Raw genomic sequence first — 20,592 nt, 5'->3', positions numbered from 1 at the left:
CCGAGCCGCGCTGCCTCCCCCCGTTCCCTCCAAGGCCGCTCCGAAATCGGAGCGGCCTTGGAGGGAACTTTCCTTTGCCCTCCCCTCACCTTCCCCTCCCTTCCCCTACCTAACCCACCCGCCCGGCCCTGTCTACACCCCCCCCTTACCTTTGTCGGGGGATTTACGCCTCCCGGAGGGAGACGTAAATCCCCGCGCGCCAGCGGGCCTGCTGCGCGCCGGGCCGCGACCTGGGGGCGGGTACGGAGGGCGCGGCCACGCCCCCGGGCCGTAGCCACGCCCCGTACCCGCCCCCAAAACGCTGCCGACACGCCCCCGGAACGCCGCGACGACCGGGCCCGCCCCCCCGACACGCCCCCGACACGCCCCCCTCCGAGAACCCCGGGACTTACGCGAGTCCCGGGGCTCTGCGCGCGCCGGGAGGCCTATGTAAAATAGGCTTCCCGGCGCGCAGGGCCCTGCTCGCCTAAATCCGCCCGGTTTTGGGCGGATTTAGGCGAGCAGGGCTCTGAAAATCTACCCCTATATGCAGTGCAACATTACCATTCCCCATAAAACGTCAAACAATAAAGAAAAATATAAATCATGAATCGTAATAACATACTAATGAAAATAATAAATATTTTAAAACATCCGATAATTAGAACATGTTATAAATTTCCCAAACTACCAATTCAATATTTCAAAAAAGCAGAAACATCAAAAAATATTGAATAATAAAAATGAATAAAAATTTAAAAATCTCTTATCTCCATACCTGGTATCTCTTGATTTCTAGTCACCTTGAGATTGTCATGGATAGGGAGAGGGGTCTGCACAACCTTTATCCTCTCTGTCACACACACATTACACATTCCTTGTAACATATACATAGACATATTCTCACATACACAGGCTCTCTATCCCTAACACGTAAACACACTCACACAATTAACAGGCTCTCATGCATATCCTCTCTCTCACACACACTCACACATGCACACAGGCTGTCTAACACAACATACACACATGTACACAGGCTCTCTTGCATACCCACATACTCACACATGCATACAGGCTGTCACACACCTACACATGCATATAAGTGTTCACTCTCTTACTCTCACACACATACACACACAGGCTTTCTTACACACACACACACACATTCATATAGGCTCTCACTGACACACACACACACACACAGGCTCTCTCCCAGGCATACTCAACACAGCATACACTCTCAGGCCTCTTCTTTCATCAGGCCGTGGCCTCGCCAGGTCTCCTCTTTCTTCAGGCTGCAGCTTTGCTGGGCCTCCGCTTTCTTTGGGCTGCAGTGAGATGAGTTTCACCGTGGCCCCACTGGCACCTTAATAATCCGGCCGCCAGATCCTTGTGGGAAGGGGATGCCATTACATCATACCTCCACATCGCCCTTTGCGATTACATGGGTTGAACACCCCAAAAGCTGGCTTTGACCCTTTCACCAGTTGCAAGATAATCATACATGTGGCACTCTGTGCAAAAGACTGGAACACCCCCATCGTGCTGTTGGACTGCTGTCTGCTTCTTAATATTGTTAATTTATGTTGCTAAGGGATGCATAAATTAAAGTCCTTTAACTTTATGTGATGTATTTATTGTTAATTTGGCAATGACCTGCAAAGGGACTATAATTAATCTATTGTTAAGGGCTGGGTCACTCCCTTGTTTTACATAAATCCGTGACTGATTTTTGGTGTGAGAATGTCTCTTGTCCCCTTAAATGGGCTAATAGTCTATAAATCAAAGAATATACTTAAGGCTAGAGTAAGTGGGAGAGAAAGAAAGATTGATTAAGAAATTACACACCTTTCCTTTCTCTTAGTCTGGCACACACACAAAAAATTAATTTGCCTCAAATTTCATCTCTCCCCCCCCCCCACCAAACTTTAAGTCCCAAAATTATCCAGCAAAGCAATACTCACTGATCCTCCTCAGCCACCTCTAAAATCTTCCACTCTCAATACTCTCCGATGCTCTGTCCTTATTTCGACTCCATGCATGGAAACTGGCTTCCCTTTTAGCACTAGCAGCATCTGGATCGGGGGGATGGAAATAAAGGATGCCACCTGCGGAATAGGAGGCTATGAATGTATGTGATCGACAGGGGCAAGAATAATAGAAAGTCTAACTCGGTTGTCAAACAAAAGGCCCTTGGGCTGAAAATGGCCTGGCAAGTTCCTTCAGTTGGTCCACCGAGTCTCATCCCACCATTGCCATGCCCTGCTGGCTGAACACCTGGTGATGGTGGGAGTTCTCAGACACACTTCCTCTGCCATCTCTCTCTCTCTCTCCAGAGGCTGTAAGTCGGCTGGCATATTCAGTCTTTGACCCCTTTGGCAGGCCATTGCAGAGCGAAATTTCAGCTGCCCTCCCATTGCCTTTCCTCAGACTGCCAAAGCCCTTTAACAGTGATAGGATCAGCAGTGAAAAAACAATTTTGGACTCCTATATTCCCCCCCTCCCACACACACACACACACACAAAAACAGGCTGCTGTATCCGCTCAGCGTCCCCCATGTGATCCCCGGTCATCAATGTGAGTAGAAAAATATGTATTTTCTGGTAGCACACTGCTGGAAAAGTATGACTAAGATCTATATGCTCCAATTTAAAAGCTCTGAAACAGGGTTGACATTTAAAATATTTCTTTACTGTATTTATTTATTCACACTTATGAGTCACCCACAGCAACATACAAAAATAATAAAATGAACATAAAATAAAACAAACACAAATTTTCTTAAATTAAAAAAGAAAAATACAGGTGAAAATGTAACCCAAGACATTTCATGGAAATGCTTGGCTAAACAAGGCACTCTTTGTTAACTTCTGGAAATTTAGGGTAGTCACTATATTTCTAACTGAAGAACTTAAATGTTTCCAAAATTCTGAAGTAATAGCAAAATAAATTCTGTTAGTCGTCCTACCCAATCTGGCGTCTTTACAGAAGGAACACAAAGAGAGACTTCACTAGATCAGCAGAGTTGCGTAGAAGGAATATAACAATGAATCTGAGTCTTCTAGTAAATAGGAGCCAAATTTTGTAAGACCTTAAACACAAAGGTGAGAATTTTAAACTGACCTCTGCAAACCACTGAACAACACTGCAAGGCATTGAGTACTGGGATATATGATCCCAAGGATGGAAGCCTAACACTAATCTAGCTGCAGAGGACTAGCTGTAATCTTGCCAAATGCTTTATAGAATAATCAATAACAGAGGTATCTGTGATTGTTTGGAATCCAACAGATAACTTAGAGTATAACTTTGCAATCATAGAAGGAAAATATTGAGCGAAAGAGTCACAGTCCAGTAAATCATTATCTACTACATTTGGTTCAACAATAGGTTGACACATGATCTTTTTCATCTGCTCAAAAGGTTTATGTGGTCTGTTAGCAGCTGAAGAATAGAATAGTAGAATAGAAATCTTTCTTAGCCATAATAATTTTCCTATTGTAAATATTCAGATGTGCACGAAAAGAAGCCTTTTCTGTTACTGTGAACGCTTTCAAACATGTTCCAGTCCATGACCCTCCCTCTTGATCGCCTGAAGATCTGAAAAACAAGGACAGCTACCAAAGGTCTGAAAAGAGCAGGATTTAAGCAGAGCTAGACAATTTATAACCCTTTCTTATTCCACATACAATCTCTTTACTAACTCATGTAAAGTTGCCTTTTCCAGCTTCTGGGTGAAATCCTCTCAGAAGCATAAGAAATTGATCCAGTGTGGCATTGTGTGGACCCTTAGTCGCAGTGGAGATGACTCCTCCCATGGGGAGGGGCCCTGTGGGGAACCACAGCGATAGGCTAAATACAGAGCGGACACTTGTAAGTGGAAAGCTTTATTGTACTGCTGTAGATAGATGGTATGAGGCAGGCAGGAAAGGCACTGGAGTCCGGGAAGATGCCAATACGTTCTGACAGTCTCAGATGTAGAAATCTCACCCAGATGTTCAAGGTAGATAGGAACCTGTGGTGCGGATTAAGCCGAGCCTGGTGGGTGGAGTTGGAGAACCAGATCATAGAGGTACTCACTGGAGCGTAGTGCAAGTGTCTTCCTGGCAGTGAAGATGGTGGGACCGAAGGTCGGTGGTGCAGGATACAGAGACTGGTAGGCCCTCGAGGAGCGAGTACCTGATAGTACAGGAGATCCTGAAATAAAGAGAGAGAGACCCCCGAGGAACGTGTGTCAAGTTAGTAGAAACCCCGAAGGGTAGTTGGAAGCAAGTGGCCCCCAAAGAGTGGGTACCTAGAGCTTCATCAGGAGCGAGATTCCCCGGAGGGTAGCGAGGCGTCTAAGGGAGCAGCTTAGAGCGGTCAGAGTAGCTAAACCAAAGTCCTTGCTAACTCAAAGTAGGTAGCATAGCGGAGGCTTAAATACCCGGAGGTATTGACGTCATGCGGTGGGGATGCCCCCGAGGTTCCAGCCATGACGTGTACATAGGCGTAGGCAACGTGCGCACACGCACCCTAGGAGGCCACAGGATGGAGCATGGCGGACTGGGCTGCCCATGCTGAGTTGGAGATGCTGAGGGTTTCGGCACTCGGCACCGGAGGCACCCATCTTGCCCAAGGAGGAGGAAAAGGGTAGAAAAGAGGTAAGACAGGGCGGTCGCAGCCATCTGTTTCCGAAGGACGCAACATGAACGAGTCAATCTAGCTGGTGGGGATTGATCACCTCTCCTCTCGGTGGCTTCAACATTGGAGGGGGACACTTCCCCACCCTGTCAGCCCCTTTCAGGGATTTTCTTTTTCCAATCTGCTCTGTCCTTGCAATCGGTTTGACATCCTTGTCTATCACATGAGTGATCTAGAATATTCTGTACAAGGAATGGTGTGGGTGAGGAGAGGGGGGGGAGGAGGAGGAGGTGAAGTTTAGACTTTCCGGGAGCTTTTTTCCCTTCTTTCTAAATCCTGATGTTCATATAAGAGCTATATAGGTGCCAATGTTCTAAAGTGTGTAAACATTGGCCATTAATATGCTTAAGCAAGGTGTCTATCACACGTATTAATGCCAATGTTAAAACACTTTGGGGCCAATGCAATATCAGGCGCTGAGCTCAGCGTACCTGTAAACGTGTGGTTGTACGACATTTTGCACGCGCTAGACATTCGTCTAATGCAATATCGGGATTAACGCGTCCAAAACGCACGTCCTTCCCAGTGCATAGCTAACAGCGCTCATCATATGCAAATGCCAAGTTAACGAGGCTATTAGCTAGTAACCCTGATTTTAAAAAAATGTGTGGCCAGCGCACACATTTTAACATTAAAAAATTAATGCCAGCCGAGAACGGGTGTTAAGTTTTGAGGCACCCCAAGCCATGCTCAGAAGAGCAAAGAGTACAGGGTTTTTTTGTGGCTCCTCCTACTTAATATTGTTGCACTACTAAGCAGGAGGAACCACAGAAAGCTGCAGAAAAAAAACAAAACGACAGTGATCAGGTTAGAAAAAGGGATGCTCAATTTACGAGCATCTATTTTCCTAACCTGTAGCTGAGCATCAGTTAGGAAAATGGCATATGCGTGCTACTAATTTTAAGCAGTTACAGAAGGAAATGTTATTCACGTATTTTCCTTAGGACCTTGGCTTTTAGAAGCACGAGTCAGCATATTTTATAATAGGTGTGCCTGAAGGAAATTCCCAGTTTTACCAAATATTCCACCAGCCTATTTCTAGGTCATCAAGACCCCTCTGGTTCTTCAGCAGGAACCCCTCCCCCCCCGCCCCCAGTTTACCCAAACCCCTCACCCAATCAGTTTTTGGCTACAAAGAGTTTTATTGAGACTTACACCTGATAATCAGCAGAAGTAAATACGTGCAGGTAACAGCCATACGTGTGTTGTGTTTACAGGTTTTAAAATCAAGATTTAGACACATAAATGTTGCCCCCACTCTGGTACGCCCTTAATCTGCTCCTGATATTGCACAAGCAAAGTTATTTGCACGTAGTTACTTATGCGCATATGTGAGAGGTTTATAAAGTAGCACTAGCACAACCAAGTGCTTTAAGGTGAATTTTAAAAGCCAGACATGTGCCAAAACTGAGAGATGGGCGCACATCTAGCACTTGTGCGGGTCCACTCTATTTTATAAGCCGCCCACATCCACGTAAAACTATTGATGCGCAAATATCTCAGGGGAAAAGGGGCGGGGCCTGGCCATTCATGGGCGGGGCCAAGAGATATGCACGGTGTAGCTACGCACCTGCATGCGCATTCATGTCCATTTCAGCAAACATTACTTCTGCTATAGATGAGGTGTAAATCAGAAAAAAACAATTTCTACCCACTAATGTGACTGATTGAGGGGTCTGGGATAGCTGGGGGGATCTTGAGGATTTAGCTGTAGACTGGGCAAACTGGTGAATGAACTGGTGAGGCTGGCCATGGCCTGGATGTGTTATAAAATTCTAGGGGTGTGCATTTGTTCCCTACGTATTTGTAATCCGCAAAGTATAGGGCCATATTCGTTGTATTCGTAGGGAAGCGAAACGTATAGCGATTCCCCACAAATACAATGAATCTTCGCCGAAATATTCGGCCATCTAAAGAGGCAAATTTAAACCAGGAGGGTCCCCCAAGACTTGCCAAAAGTCCCTGGAGGTCCAGTGGGGGTCCGGGAGCGATCTCCTGCACTCAGGCGCTGATAGCCTTTGCACTCACTGGGGCGGATTTTAAGAGCCCTGCTCGCCTGTGCGCCTATGTTCAATAGGCCTACCGGCGCGCGCAGAGCCCCGGGACTCACGTAAGTCCCGGGGTTTTCCGAGGGGGGCGTGTCGGGGCGGGGCCGAACGGCACGCCGTTTTCGGGGTGGGACGCGGCGTTTCGGGGGCGGGCCCGGGGGCGTGGTTTCGGCCCGGGGCGGTCCGGGGGCGTGGCCGTGCCCTCCGGAACCACCCTGGGTTGCGTCTAGGCGCGCCAGCGACCCGCTGGCGCCCGGGGATTTACTTCTCCCTCTGGGAGGCGTAAATCCCCCAACAAAGGTAGGGGGGGTTTAGACAGGGCCGGGGGGGGTGGGTTAGGTAGAGGAAGGGAGGGGAAGGTGAGGGGAGGGCGTTAGCGAATTCCCTCCGAGGCCGCTCCGATTTCGGAGCGGCCTTGGAGGGAACGGAGGTAGGCTGCGCGGCTCGGCGTGCGCCGGCTACATGAAATTGGTAGCCTTGCGCGCGCCGATCCAGGATTTTAGCGGATACGCGCGGCTACGCACGTATCTACTAAAATCCCGCGTACTTTTGTTGGCGCCTGTAGCGCCAACAAAAGTACGCCAACGCGCCGTTTTTGAAAATCTTCCCCTTTATGTTACAGGAGTTACCTGTGCCATTGGTCAGCCCCTGTCACATGGTAGGAGCACATGATGGCGCCGGCCATCCATTGCTCCTACCATGTGACAGGGGCTGACCAATGGCACCGGTAGCCCCTGTGACATAGAAGGGCAAAGGCTATCGGCGCCATTTTGAATGCTGGCAGCCGAGGGTGTGAGTGTAGGAGATCGCTCCCGGACCCCCTGCTGGACCACCAGGGAGTTTTGGTAAGTCTTGGGGGGAGGGGGGGTCAGGAGGTTGGGGGGTTGTAGTTAATTCAGCTGTGCCCTGTGATGGGGTCACTATGCTGGCTCGGGGTGGAAGATTAAATTCCCCAGGAACTAAAAGTCCCAGGAACTAAAATCCCCAGGGAAGAAATTTTAAGAAGGGAGGAAAAAAGCAGGAGACAGGGAACTGTGTAGCCACACAGGTTCCTTCCACAGTAATAAAGAAACCAGAGACCCAGGTGTGGGAAAAGGAGGGTGGAAACCCAGGAGCCAATCCCTGGCTACTGGGGGAGGAGTCTCCATCCTATAAAAAGGAGCCAAAGCCAGAGCACTCTTAGTCTCCCTTTGGGGACTGAGGAGGATGTATTGGGACCTTGCTACCTGTTGTTTTGGAGGTCTTTGTTACTGGAAGCTGCCTCTGCAGGAGAAAGAAAGAAGGACAGTAACTGTGGTGCCAGGGAAGGTGAGTGTGTGGATTCAAAACCTTCCCTTTGTTTTTGAATTTGTTTTGTTCTCTTTTTGCTGAGAACCCATTGCTAAAACTGCCAAGTGGGTGGAGGTATCTCTGGGGTATGCAATAGTGACCAGTGATACGAGGGAGGTGGCAGACAGGCCAGCAGGGCTGGATTTATCCTTTGCTGTCCTGGTTTGGGACACTTTTGTTTTGCTGGGACTTGTGACATGGAGAGAAGAGGACTGTGAAAAAAAGACTGAGCTTCACGGGCAGAAGCTAAGCTCAGTACTCAATGCCTCATCAGGGAGAGCACCGGCCTTCCAGCCAGCCACTGAGGGTTTGAGTCGAGCCAGTGGAGAAATGTATAATTAAATGCCTTTGGACTTTTGTGGTGCCTGTAACCAGTCTAGCAAAAGAGAAGTGGAGTCTATCAGCCGGGCGACGGCTGACATGCCATGCCCATACAACCTTAAAATTAGGAGCTCACATGCATGTGCCCAGCCTATTTTATTACAAGTGCATGACATAAAATTTCAACACATCTCACCCATGTACACATGGATATGGGAGCCCACACACCTGTTTTAAAGTTACTGTCTTTGCGTGTGCATTACAATCTATTAACACCTAAAAATAGATGCCTTAATTAAACATGTATATACACTCACTAACTGAAATGTTTCATGAAGTGATAACTATTGGGTCATGGCAGCTATGATTTTTGGGCAGCATAAATGACTTGTATGTTCAATGCAAACAGACTCTTCAGGCAAGTTATTGTCAAGCAGCTGGCAGGGCCGGAGGAACCGCTAGGCCTGTGCCTAGGGCACCGCGATTTAGGGGGTCGCCGCGGCAGGCGGCAGAATTTTGAAAGGGCAAAAAGTGCCCTTTCAAAGTTCTGCCAACCCCCGCCTCACCGTGCCACCTTCCCGACGCCCCCGGGGCCTCGGCTGCCACTAAGTAAAATGGCATAAAGGCCACTGGCGCCATTTTGGTTAGTGGCAGCTGAGGCCCCGGCAGCAGCAGAGCGCTCCCGGGCCCTCACCTGGACCACCAGGTATTTTGTAAGTTTTTCTTTTGGCGGGGGGGGGGGGGGAGGAGTCAGGGCTGCGACTGGGGGCGGGGCTGGGGGTGGCACGACAGGGGGGCGGCACAAGGCTGAAGGTGCCTGGGGCACCCAATCCCCTTGCACCGGCCCTGGCAGCCGGCCTAAGAAAATTTGGAAAAATTTGCAGAGAGTTACACCAGTTTTCAAAGCGGACTTATGTGTGTCTGTCTGCTCCGTATTTATTTATCTGAGTGTTTTAGATACCATCATTCCATCTGAGAATCACTAGATCATAACGGTGTACAGGTTTAACACTGGCAGACAAAGGATGAGTTACAAAGGCAGGCATTCATATAGGTAAAGATCCCAAATCTAAGGGTGTACTTCAAAGACAGACATATAAGATGCATTTGTAATCGTTCTGAGGGAATGAGAGTATGGGGTGATGTGCAGGACATAGTTGCTTATCAGAGTGAGGGGGAATTGGTTATACCAGACAGAGTAGGAATTATCGAATAGCCAAGTTTCCAGTTCTTTCTTAAATTTCCTAATGTCGGTTATTATTCAAAGATTCTCTGGCATTGAGATCCATAGTATTGGGCCTGCAATTGATAATGCTCTGTCTCTCGTTTGTGTCAGATGAGAATTCTGGCAGGCCTTTGTTCTGAGATCTTAGCACTCATGTGGGAATATGTGGTTTGAATGTTGTTCTCATCAAATCATTGTTTGGATTCATGTTGTATATTATTAGTAGTACTTATTCTCAACTGTACAGGGAGCCAATGCAGTGCTATCAGGATTGGGGTGATGTAACTGAATTTTTTCTGGTCAGTAGTCTGGCTGCAGCATTTTGGAGTGGTTTAAGTTGACTAGCTGGAGGACCTAGAAATAGGGAATCACAGTAATCTAAGTTTGAGAATATTAGAGATTGTAAAACGGTTCTGAAGTTTACTGTGCTTAGTAGAGGTTTCAGTCAGCTCAGAATTCGCAGAAACCAGAATTCGCAGAAACCAGATTTGATCAGTTTGCTAATGTGGGTCTTTTCGACAACTTGGACACCAAGATCCCTTACCTGTGTTGCTGGAATTAGTTGGCAATTTCCAAGATCAATATCGGGTGGAATAGATTTTGGTGGGTTTCGGCTCAACCAAATTAGTTTTGGTTTTTTTTCGGGTTCATTGATAGAAAACTTGCAGAATTAAAACTTTCATGGTGATCATATATTCAGAAATAAGTGATACTGTTTTCTCAAATTATTTTGTTAGAGGGATATAGAATTGCAGATTATCTGCATATAGAAAGAGAAGTTTATTCCAAGGTCAGTTAATAATGTGCACAAAGGCAGCATGTAGATATTAAATAAGGTTGCTGATAACGCAGAACCCTGGAATGTGTCCGATAAGTGATTATGTAGTTTTACTTGGAAAACTCTGACAGGCGAACCATTTTTAGTACATTTCCCTCAATCCCTATTTTTCTCAGCTGGTGGCATAGAAGATTATGGTCAACAGCATCAAAGGCAGCTGTTAAGTCAATCAGTACTAGGCAGTATGATTTATTGGAGTCGAAGCCTTGCAGTATAGGGTCTGTTATGGATTGTAGAAGAGTTTCTGTTGAGTGATTCTTTCTGAAGGGCCAAATTGGTTAGGGTTTTTGTCTTCTAGATGAGACTCTAATTGGGAAAGAACAGCCTTTTAAAGAATTTTCACAAGGAAGGATTGGTCTGTAGTTATCCCAATCGTCAGATCTTCCTGATTTTATCTTTCAGTTGTCCCACCAGATTTATCTGCACACAACCACACCCGCTATAATCTGTGTGGAGAATTTTCTGGAAACCTTACGTGCATACTTTTGAAAACCCCAAAATAGGTGCATAAGTCCAAACCCCTTTCCAACTGTCCCAGGAATGCCGCCTCATACTGAGGTGAACTTTAAAAGTTGGGGATGTGCCATAATCTGGAGAAGTGCGTTCACATAGGACATGCACACATCTCCCAATACACAAATATCTCACTTCAAACAAAAAAGAGGTGTGGTGCAGGTGTGGTTTGGTCCCTCCGCCCACTCCATGCCTCTTTCATGGGGGCAATTCCAGGGCAGGGCCGAGATGTGGACAAGTACCTGCGTGCACGCCCAGGTCCAGTGCCGCGTAACTTTACTTCTGCTATGGAGGAGGTGTGAATTACAAAAAAAAAAAAAAGAAATACTGGCATCCCTGAGGGATTTAAGGGGTTTAGGGTAGTGGGGTGAGTGCAGGCTAAAGAACCAGGGGGGTTTGGAAGATCTCGCTCTAGGCCGGGTGAACTGGTGGATAAACTGGGGATGGCATGTTATTAAATTCCCCCACTTGCACATCTCAAATCTGTCTGTATGCAGCTGTGTGTGCCCAGGTTATTTGATAACATAGGTGCGTATGTGAAAGTATGTTATAAAACTGCTGCGTCTCTGGGTGCACATTGATGTACATGTGTGCCCGCATGCCCATTTGAAAGTTAAGGGCTTTTCTGCAGCCAAAACATCGTTTTATCCAGAAAAACGCCTTTGAAAATTATTTTCCCTGTGCTTTGCAGAATATTCAACAAAAGTTTAACTTTTCATTTTATTTTAATGAAAATGCTCAAGCATCACCTGTGACCTGTAATAAAATTTCTAACAAGGGACGATAACCCTTTAAGCTCAGTGTGACTGTAGTATGTGTAGAACAGCAAAGCTATATTTTAACATTAAAAGAGTTGTAGAATGAAATACAAACCACCAGAATCATAGACAGAATAAAAACTATGCTGAAAGTATAAAAATCCTGAAATTTACCGTAATATAGCATGGTTACCTTTTTGTAAAAAAAAAAAATACTATTTGTAGCAATAGGCTATTGCTTTTCCTGTAGGCTGTTGCGCCAGGAGGTGGACCCTTGGCCTAGTGCAAGATTGGAAGGCTCCCTGGTTGGACCCAGGGAGCACCTGCCCCCAGGAGGCGGAGCACAAGAGGAGACAGAGGTTAGCTGGAGCTTCGCCACTAGCAACTCGGGATTCCCTTGGGTTAGGCCCTTGGTTACCCGGGCCACTTGGTCTTAGGTGGGCCTCGCAGGATCTCCTTGAGAGAAAGTTCAGAGGTGTGCATGGTTGATATTCAGGCCAGAAGTCCGGGGTGCCTGAGAAGGCCAAAAGAAAGTCTCTGAATATATGGCAAGGATCAAGGCCAGAGACAAGGAAGCGTGGTCAGCCAATGCAAGGGTCAGAGCCAGTAATCAGTCCGTGGATAGTCAGGCAAAGCAGGGGTCAAATACCAGTAGTCAGTCCGCGGGTAGTCAGCCAAAGCAGAGGTCAGGTTCCAGGAGACAGTCAGGTGTGGTCGAGTTCAGGCAGAGGACAGTTCCAGGCAGCATGCAGATGTCATCGGTAATCAGGCAGAGATCAGTTCCAGGCAGCGAGAAGACGTGGTCGTAGAAACAGGCAGCAGGTAGAGGCAGGCAGCGATCAATGTAGTCAAGAACAAGCCGAGGTCAATACCGAGAAGACAGTCTGAGAGGTACTACCTGGGGAGACGAGGAGACAGGACGCTGGAACAGAAGGAGACTGGAACACAGACTGGAACGCATAGGCAAACTAGAAATCACGATGTGATCGACCCGATAGGCAAGGAAGTGATGGTAGGAGCTTCCCTTTATGCTGAGACTAATCGAGGCTGGGCGGTCCGCGCGCGCGCCTAGGGGCGGGACTGATGCCAAGGTGGATGCCAAGCCCCACCGTGAGGCCTGGCTGGAAGAGGAAGGCCCGGCGACCGCTACTGCAGGATGCCGAGGCCTAGCTGGATTCACTGCTGCTGCTGGTGAGGCCGACTCGGGACCTGCGGATGTCTTAGCGAGGTGAGCAGGCCCAGGCACGGGCCGAGCATGGACAGGACACGCAACAGTAGGCAAGCTACAGAAATGACTAGTAATCTCCAGCATCTCGAGTGGCAGTGTTAAAGGAAATGGCTTTGTAAACATTTTGGGCTTGGAGTTTGGATATATTGCTGGACACCCCCTGCCTTGTCCATGGCTCTGTTGCAAGTTGTCAGCCACTTGAAATAGCTGATTTTGTGTGCTTAGGCCCAAAAATATACTTTCAAAATAGAGGCTGAGTGTATTTAATGATTGGCATAGTAAAATATTGGCAGGGTCATCCTCGGCCTACCTGGCTGATGCTGCACAACCCGATTGTAGACTGGTAGGCTCTGCAAATTTCTCGCTGGGGGGGGGGTTCCTCCTGCCAGCAACAGTGTCTTATGCATGTCCTTCAACTGGTGATTCTGAACTGAACTTAGATCACAGCCCTCCTGAGTTTCCCACCACAGTATGCGACATTTGCAGATGTCTTTAGTAAAAAATACGCTGCCACCCCGAACTTGCAACTACCCGATTGACCTGCTTCCAGGAAAGATGCCCACTAGGGTAAGGTATACAGCCTATCTGCCTTTGAAATGACAGCCATGTCAAACTACATATAAGAAAACATGAGGGTTTATGAGCCCTTATTCATCCCCTGCAGGGGCTTGATGTTGCGTTCGTGCCTGTTTCTTGCCCTCGCTCCACCCTGTTTACCGCTGTGGCGACTCCCTCCAGGCCTGATGGACAACTTGCAGCCGCGGCATCCTCCTGCTGCTTCTCCTCGGGATCCCCGGGCTGGCCTGACGCTACGGATCCACCAAGTTCCTGATGACGTAGGACGCGTGCATGCGCGCGCTCCTGACTTTGTACCAGCAAGGGCGTGAACCTCGGGGGCGTCCCCCCGTAGTGATGTATCCGTTTTCAATTTAAAAGGTCTTTGTTTGCTAATTACAAACGAGTTAGCAAGGACTCGAATCTTCCCTTTGGGTACGATTCCCCAAGTTACTCTGCCTCCCTTTTCTTACATGGAGTACCCGCTCCTCGGGGGCTCCGTTCTCGCTCTTCTTGATTTCAGCTTGCAGTATGGGATCCGGTACTCGCTCCTCGAGGGCCTATGTTCCCGAAGATTCAGAAGACTCCTATTGCCTGGAGGCGATCGCAGACGTGAACACAGTGAGTCCTATTACAGACAGGAACCGGTACTCGCTCCACGAGGGCCCTTGTTCCTAATCTCTAAGACTCCTTACAGTCTGACATTATCGCAGGTACGGAGGTCATGAGTTACTATTGCAGATAGGAACCGGTACTCGCTCCATGAGGGCCTATGTTCTTAAATCTCTTCTAGCCTCTCTTCTATTCCAGAAGCCATCCCATACACAGTTATTGTGAGTTCTAATTCAGACTGCCTATAGGAACCAGTACTCGCCTGCTGCTCCTGTTCCTGAATACTGAAGACTCTGTTGCATAAGAAGACATTACAGATATCTATAATTGTGAGTGTATCATCTACCACTGGTTATGTCCAGCATACCTGTCTACTCACTACCTATCGTCTCTCCCTAGAGCTCAGCTACTCAGAGATCATAGTTCCAGTATCAGAGGGATTTCAACCATGCCGGGCATATCAACTCACTACTGCCCCCCCTGTTCTACTTCCAGTCTAATAAAGAACTATCTGTGTTTGTCTCACTCCTCCAGCCTAGCCGGTGATCCCTCTCAGGATCTCCTCTTGAGGGCGCTGTCATCTGCAATTGGCCCAAGGATTCACCATAAATTGCTAGCTCCTCCCCTTGGGGGAGCAGCATTGAACACTTGATTTTTTTTTTGTCAGGAAAAATGATGGCTCCCTCCAGCCATGTGTCAATTATTGGGGCCTCAACGCTATAACTCACAAGAACAGATATTCATTGCCCTTAACAGAACTCTTTGATCTCTTACGGGGTGCACAAGTATTCATTAAACTGGATCTCAGGAGAGCCTACAACCTCATCCACATATGGGAGGGGGACGAGTGGAAGACTGCATTTGACACATGACAGGCACTATGAATATTTGGTAATGCCATTTGGCCTTTGCAATGCTCTTGCTGTCTTCTAACACATGGTCAACGAGATCTTCTGGGACCATCTCTACTCTCATATCTTGGTATACCTGGATGACATTCTCATGTTTTCCCACTCACTGATACAATATTGGGAGCATGTGAAGCAAGTACTGCAAAGGCTCTGGGAGAATCATTTATATGTCAAACTCAAAGTGCACCTTCAAGCAGAATGAGCTGCCCTTCCTAGGCTATATCATCTCCCATCAAGAAAGTGAAAGCCATTCAGGACTGGCCCCAGCCGGTGGGGCTCAATGCCCTACAAAGGTTTCTGGGCTTCAGCAATTCATACACAGGTACTCCTCATTGGCCGCATCCCTCACAGTGCTTACAAAAAAGTGCTCTGACAACAGAAGTTGATCTAAAGAAACCATATAGGCCTTCCATCATCTCAAGCAGGCATTCCTCAAAGAGCCTTGTCTTCAACATTCAGATTTGTCTAGGTCCTTCATCGTGGAGGTAGATGATTCTGCCCTTGTGGTAGGGGCTGTCCTCACACAGCACAACGATGAGGGAACTCGCACCCTTTGCTTTTTTTTATCTAAAAAAATTCATGCCAGCAGAGAAGAATTACACTATTGGAGACAGAACTCCTGGCAGTAAATTTGGCCTTGGAAAAATGGCACCATCTGCTGGAGGAGACCAGACACAGTCACGATCTACACCAATCATAAAAACCTGGAGTACTATCCGCAAGCCCAGTGGCTGACCCCACGCCAGGCCCGATGGTCAGTATTCTTTAACCATTTTGACTTTGAAATGTCATGATAGCCACGGCAGTTCCTGTACCACTGGGGAAGATGGTAGCTCCTAAATACCTCTGAGAGAAAGTTCTTCAGTAGGGCCATGATTCCTGTCTGTCAGGCCATCCCAGAATAGCAAAAACCATGGAGCTGCTCCATCACTACTATTAGTGGCCCCAGATGAAGCATGATGTGCAGCATTATGTGGAGTCCTGTCCCAACTGTGCAGCCAATAAGAGCTCTCTTGCTTACCCTTGGGGGTTGTTACAGCCATTGTCAGTCCCCAAGAAACTATGGACCCATGTGGCCATGGATTTTGTCACAGACCTCCCTCTCTCTAATGGCTGTGCTTCCATCTGAGTTGGGGTAGACCGGTTCTCAAAAATGGCTCACTTCATTCCACTCCCTGGATTCCCTTCAGCCCCAGAACTGGCTCATCTCATTTTCTAGCATATCTTTTGACTCCATGGCACACCTAAACATATTCTCTCAGACTACAGAATACAATTCATAACAAGGTTCTGCAAAGTCTTTGCAGAAAGTTTGGAATTTCACTGGACTTCACCTCTGCATACCATCCACAGAGCACTGGGCAGATGAAGAGACCCAATCAAATTTTGAGGTCCTATGTAAACCAACAAGAACATTGGGTACCACTCTTTCCCTGGGCAGAATTTTGCCACAACAATCATGTTGGAGACTCAACAAGCTCCTCACCTTTTCAGATCTTGTATGGCAGGCACCCACGGATACCACTCTCTATGCCGGTGATGGTCCCTTGTCCTGCAGTTGACTTCGGATTTGAGAGATTTGTGGCAGAGGACCCATTAGCTGCTCACTTCAGCCACAGAAAAATTACAAAAGACAAGCAGATAAAAAATGCTAACCAGCGCCTCAACTCAAACTGGGAGATTTAGTCTGGCTTAGTACCCAAAACCTATGACTGAAGAATCCCTCTGCCAAGTTTTCACCTTAGTCTGTTGGGCCATTCCCCATCATCCAGTCAATTGGACCAGTGGCATACCAATTAAAACTGCCACCCACTCTCAGAATTCACAATGTCTTTCACATCTCCTTCCTTAAGGAGCCGATTTTAAAAGCCCATGCATGTTGCCAGTCCTGATCACTGCCTGAGACATGTCCGCTCCATATCAGATGTTCAACTAAACCCTGCCAGCCCTGGAAACCAAGGACTCAACCTGCGGGGAATGGGGCTGGTATAGGTGAAACTCTAGCTCCAGTCCCGGTAGAGCAAGTCCACCTGCTGTCAGCATAGGCCTAGTGGGTCCACCTACTAGGTTGCGTCAACCATGCCACAGGTCAAGGACTCACGTCACGACCATGGCATATACATTACTTTGGCAACACTTGTACATATTGTTGTGCCAATACATTTTCCTGAATCTGTATTCCAAGTGTGTTCTTGGAAGACACAGTAAAAGGCTGAACAGGGCTGAAGAACTAATGTAATCATATCTGCTATTATATTATAAGTTTGACCTTGGGAAAACTATTCCATTTATTTTATTATCTATTTTACACAACACTAGGAGTTCTGATTTTCTTTAATATGCCCTGAATTTGAATCTAAAAAAAAAGTCACTTGTACATTTTTGAAATCAGTAATTCAGACACATGGTTGGCTCAGATTCATATATTTTTTCTCTTGTTTGCATAGGTTTCCCCTTAATGTCAAATAAGGTTCATCTATGGGCTTTTACCCTCTTGGGAATCCAGTTGATGGAAGCTTTTTACAGTTGAGCTCAATTAGCTTCCACTGATAAAGTCAATCTAAATTATATTAATGTTAAAGATGGGCCAATTCAAATCTGTTAACCTCTGATTAGGTTTTTTGCTTTTTTTTTTTTTTTGCAATCAAACATTTGCAAAAATTCTCTCAATTTTAAATTTGTCTTGTGGATATATTTACATGCTCAAGCTTTAGATAAGTCAGTTCTGGTAGGAGCATTTAAATGCTGCCTTTGTGCTTGTTTGCATTACAGCATGGCAGCAAAAGTCTTCAATATGCCAAGGGTTTGCCTATATGAACTGATTCCTCCTGAAGCAGAGTTTTTTGGGTTTTTTTTTTGAAACATGAACCATGATGGACAAGGTTTTGTATATTAATCTTTTGTGACTTCTATCATAAGTTTAAATATGCAAGTCTATCATGAATTTAGACATGCATTTTGTAGTATCAAGAACGAGGTCTGGCATGCCAGGTTTTGAGACTCTTATCACAGAAGAACCTTTAGAATTTTAATTGTAGTTTAAACAAAAAAAAATACTTTGAATGTATAACACACATATATGCCAGTGACTGCTGATCAGAGAGCTTTCAAGACAAGTTTTGGTTGCCTTGTCTACTATAATGACACAAATACAACAATATAAAAAATTATTTTCATAAGCAGAATTAGGTTCTTACATATGTATATTTGTCTCATGTATTTTTTTTAAGAGGCAAACTGTGTGATAATTATAACAGTGGGTGTTTCTTTTGTTTTGACTGGACATTATTTCTCTCCCTTTATTCTACTTAAGACAAGAAAATATTTTAATAAACCAGCTTTCAGTATTCCAGCAGCCCAGTTGTGACTTTCATTTTTTAAGACATGTCTGTGCACAGTAGATGGATATGCAGTTCCCTTTTAAAGGATATTTATCATCCTTGAAGAATCTTATTGCTATAGTTTAATAGCATTTCTTTTTCAGAAATGACCTGAATATACTATCAGATTGAAAAGTGTAGAGCCATGACCAGGCTTCTGTGAACCATCTCAAGATAAAATAGATTAAAGCCTTTAAAAAAATGAATAAGATTAAGGTGGAATTTAAATTCAAACTAAGAAAAATGTCATTGTATCCTGTATCTTTTTATAAGTTTGTGATCTGTTAGCCCAGGATAGAGTATATATATGTGTATGTGTGCAGGTATATATATAAACAGAATCAGCAGTATTTTCTTAGTGTGAAAACAATTATCGAGGGAAAGATTTTTCTTCTAAAAGATAATTAAAATGCACGTGTTTTTTTTAGTCTGACAGATTTGGTATTTTATGTAATGGTTCTATTAGATGAAAGTATTCGTCTTCAGACAGCCGCCAGGAAGGAGCTTGTACTTTTCCATCTCACACCAACTCCTCATAATTTCCAAATCAGAAGAGGTCATGTCCTCTCGTTAAGCTGCAGAGCTTTGGCGTATGGACTGTAATTGTAAACTTTCCACATGCCCTATTAGGATGTTTTTGATTTCACTGTAAATATAATGCTCTCAAATATTTAAATGGGATACAGATGTAAAACGTGATTGTCCATAGGAGTGGGTTTATCTTGTGTGATTTTTTTTTCCCCCCTTATTTTCTTCTCCGTCTCCATTTTTTTTCAAATTGTTTTCCTTACACATGGTTAAGAGGTGTTGGTGGATCATGTGACCTTGTAGAGTGCTAAGGCAAGGAACAGATAATGCTGACCTTAAACAGACCAGGCTGTTGTGTTATACTTGCCTTCTTTGAAACAAGTTCAACCCAAGGCAGTTTCCGTCAAGCAAATACAACAATCAAAATACAGCATAAAAATATATCATATAAATAATACAGCAATATTTGTCATTTGGTAAAGCTTGATTTGATTTATGAGAAGGGAGGGCTCATTTGCATCCGTAGGAAAATTCCACTGCTGCTAACTTGCGGCAAATACCATATGTTAGTACATCAACCTTTTAATGTCCGTCTTTGGGGAAAACTGCTCCTTTTGGAACCAGAAAGTTATAGGTTCAAATCCTGAGCTCATTCAGAGCAACAAATCACAACTCTGAGAATCCTCTTCTGAAAGGGTGCACATCAAAGAAAGCACCCTTGAAAACGTCCAAGGGATGGCTGTACCCACACAGAGTGCTGTGGAGCTATCCTAAGGTGGCCAATGAGGAAAGAAAATCCGCTCTAGCAGTGCGGAATGAAGCAACTAGTGTAGAATCCTCCCAGTTTACCTTGGTTACCTTGCCTTGTCCCTTTCCTCCTACAGTTCCCTTTTTCCTCATGCTCTTCTTCCCTTTTCGCATCAGTAAATACCACAAGCACTGATTGTCCAGTTCCCTATTCCCTTGCTTCCTCCATTTCTGCAACCAGCCCTAGAGCTGATTATCCATTCCCCTCCTCCCACCCCATCACTGCAACTACCCTGATTGTCACCTTCTGAAACATTGCTATCCCAAGGAGCTCAAATCCTATCTCATATTGGCAGACTGCATTCCAAATCTGATGCCGGTGGGTAGCCATATTGTGAGTGATGATGATGTCTTGAAGGCATTTTCACATTTAATGGGACTTTTCTAATCTCTCTCCAGGTTTAAAGAGAGCCTGATTTTTGGCAGCATGGCTCTTCCCTGCATGCATGCTTACTAAAGGCATTTTATTTTATGTTTGCAAAGTTAGCAACCAAAAAAAAATCCCTTCTAGGAGCCTCCTGCGTTGAGGCTGCCTGTCATGACTTCCGTTTCCTGACCATTACCAGCAAAAAATAAATGAAAATACATCTAGAACTGTCTCAAGCCACAGATCTGACAACTGATCTAACCCCCTGCTCTGTTTGCCGCCTCAGGTGCTGCTGATTGCATTTGCAGAAGATTTAGAATGCATCCCTGGATTTCAGCAAAAGATCCTTTATGTGGAGCAGCCACCTGAGTTTGCTGAGGACCAGCTGATTACAAACGGTAAGACATACCATGTTATGACTTCCTGCAATTTGGGCTTTTCTTGTTTAGATGCTGTAAACATACTTTTGATTTCACAGATTTATCAGGAAAGCTTGTATGTGTGAT

The 20,592-nt window shown here is 45.8% G+C and overlaps 1 protein-coding gene across 2 annotated transcripts in view; it reads left to right on the top strand.

Annotated features, from left to right (window-relative positions):
* CDH13 (cadherin 13) overlaps nt 1-20,592 on the top strand; it is a 1,208,179-nt gene that overhangs the window by 178,731 nt on the left and 1,008,856 nt on the right. Inside the window, exons 1-2 of one of the 2 annotated variants that reach the window (XM_029608117.1) lie at nt 7,915-8,022; nt 20,373-20,484. In XM_029608117.1, coding sequence (XP_029463977.1) covers nt 7,921-8,022; nt 20,373-20,484 — 214 coding nt within the window. In that variant the 5' untranslated portion in view covers nt 7,915-7,920. Of the gene's footprint in view, nt 1-7,914; nt 8,023-20,372; nt 20,485-20,592 lie in introns of those variants that run through there. The other variant, XM_029608118.1, reaches the window with a different exon arrangement.

Source organism: Rhinatrema bivittatum, chromosome 7 (assembly GCF_901001135.1).
Source record: "Rhinatrema bivittatum chromosome 7, aRhiBiv1.1, whole genome shotgun sequence".
NCBI lineage: Eukaryota > Metazoa > Chordata > Amphibia > Gymnophiona > Rhinatrematidae > Rhinatrema > Rhinatrema bivittatum.
This window is presented reverse-complemented; position numbering and strand designations above follow the sequence as displayed.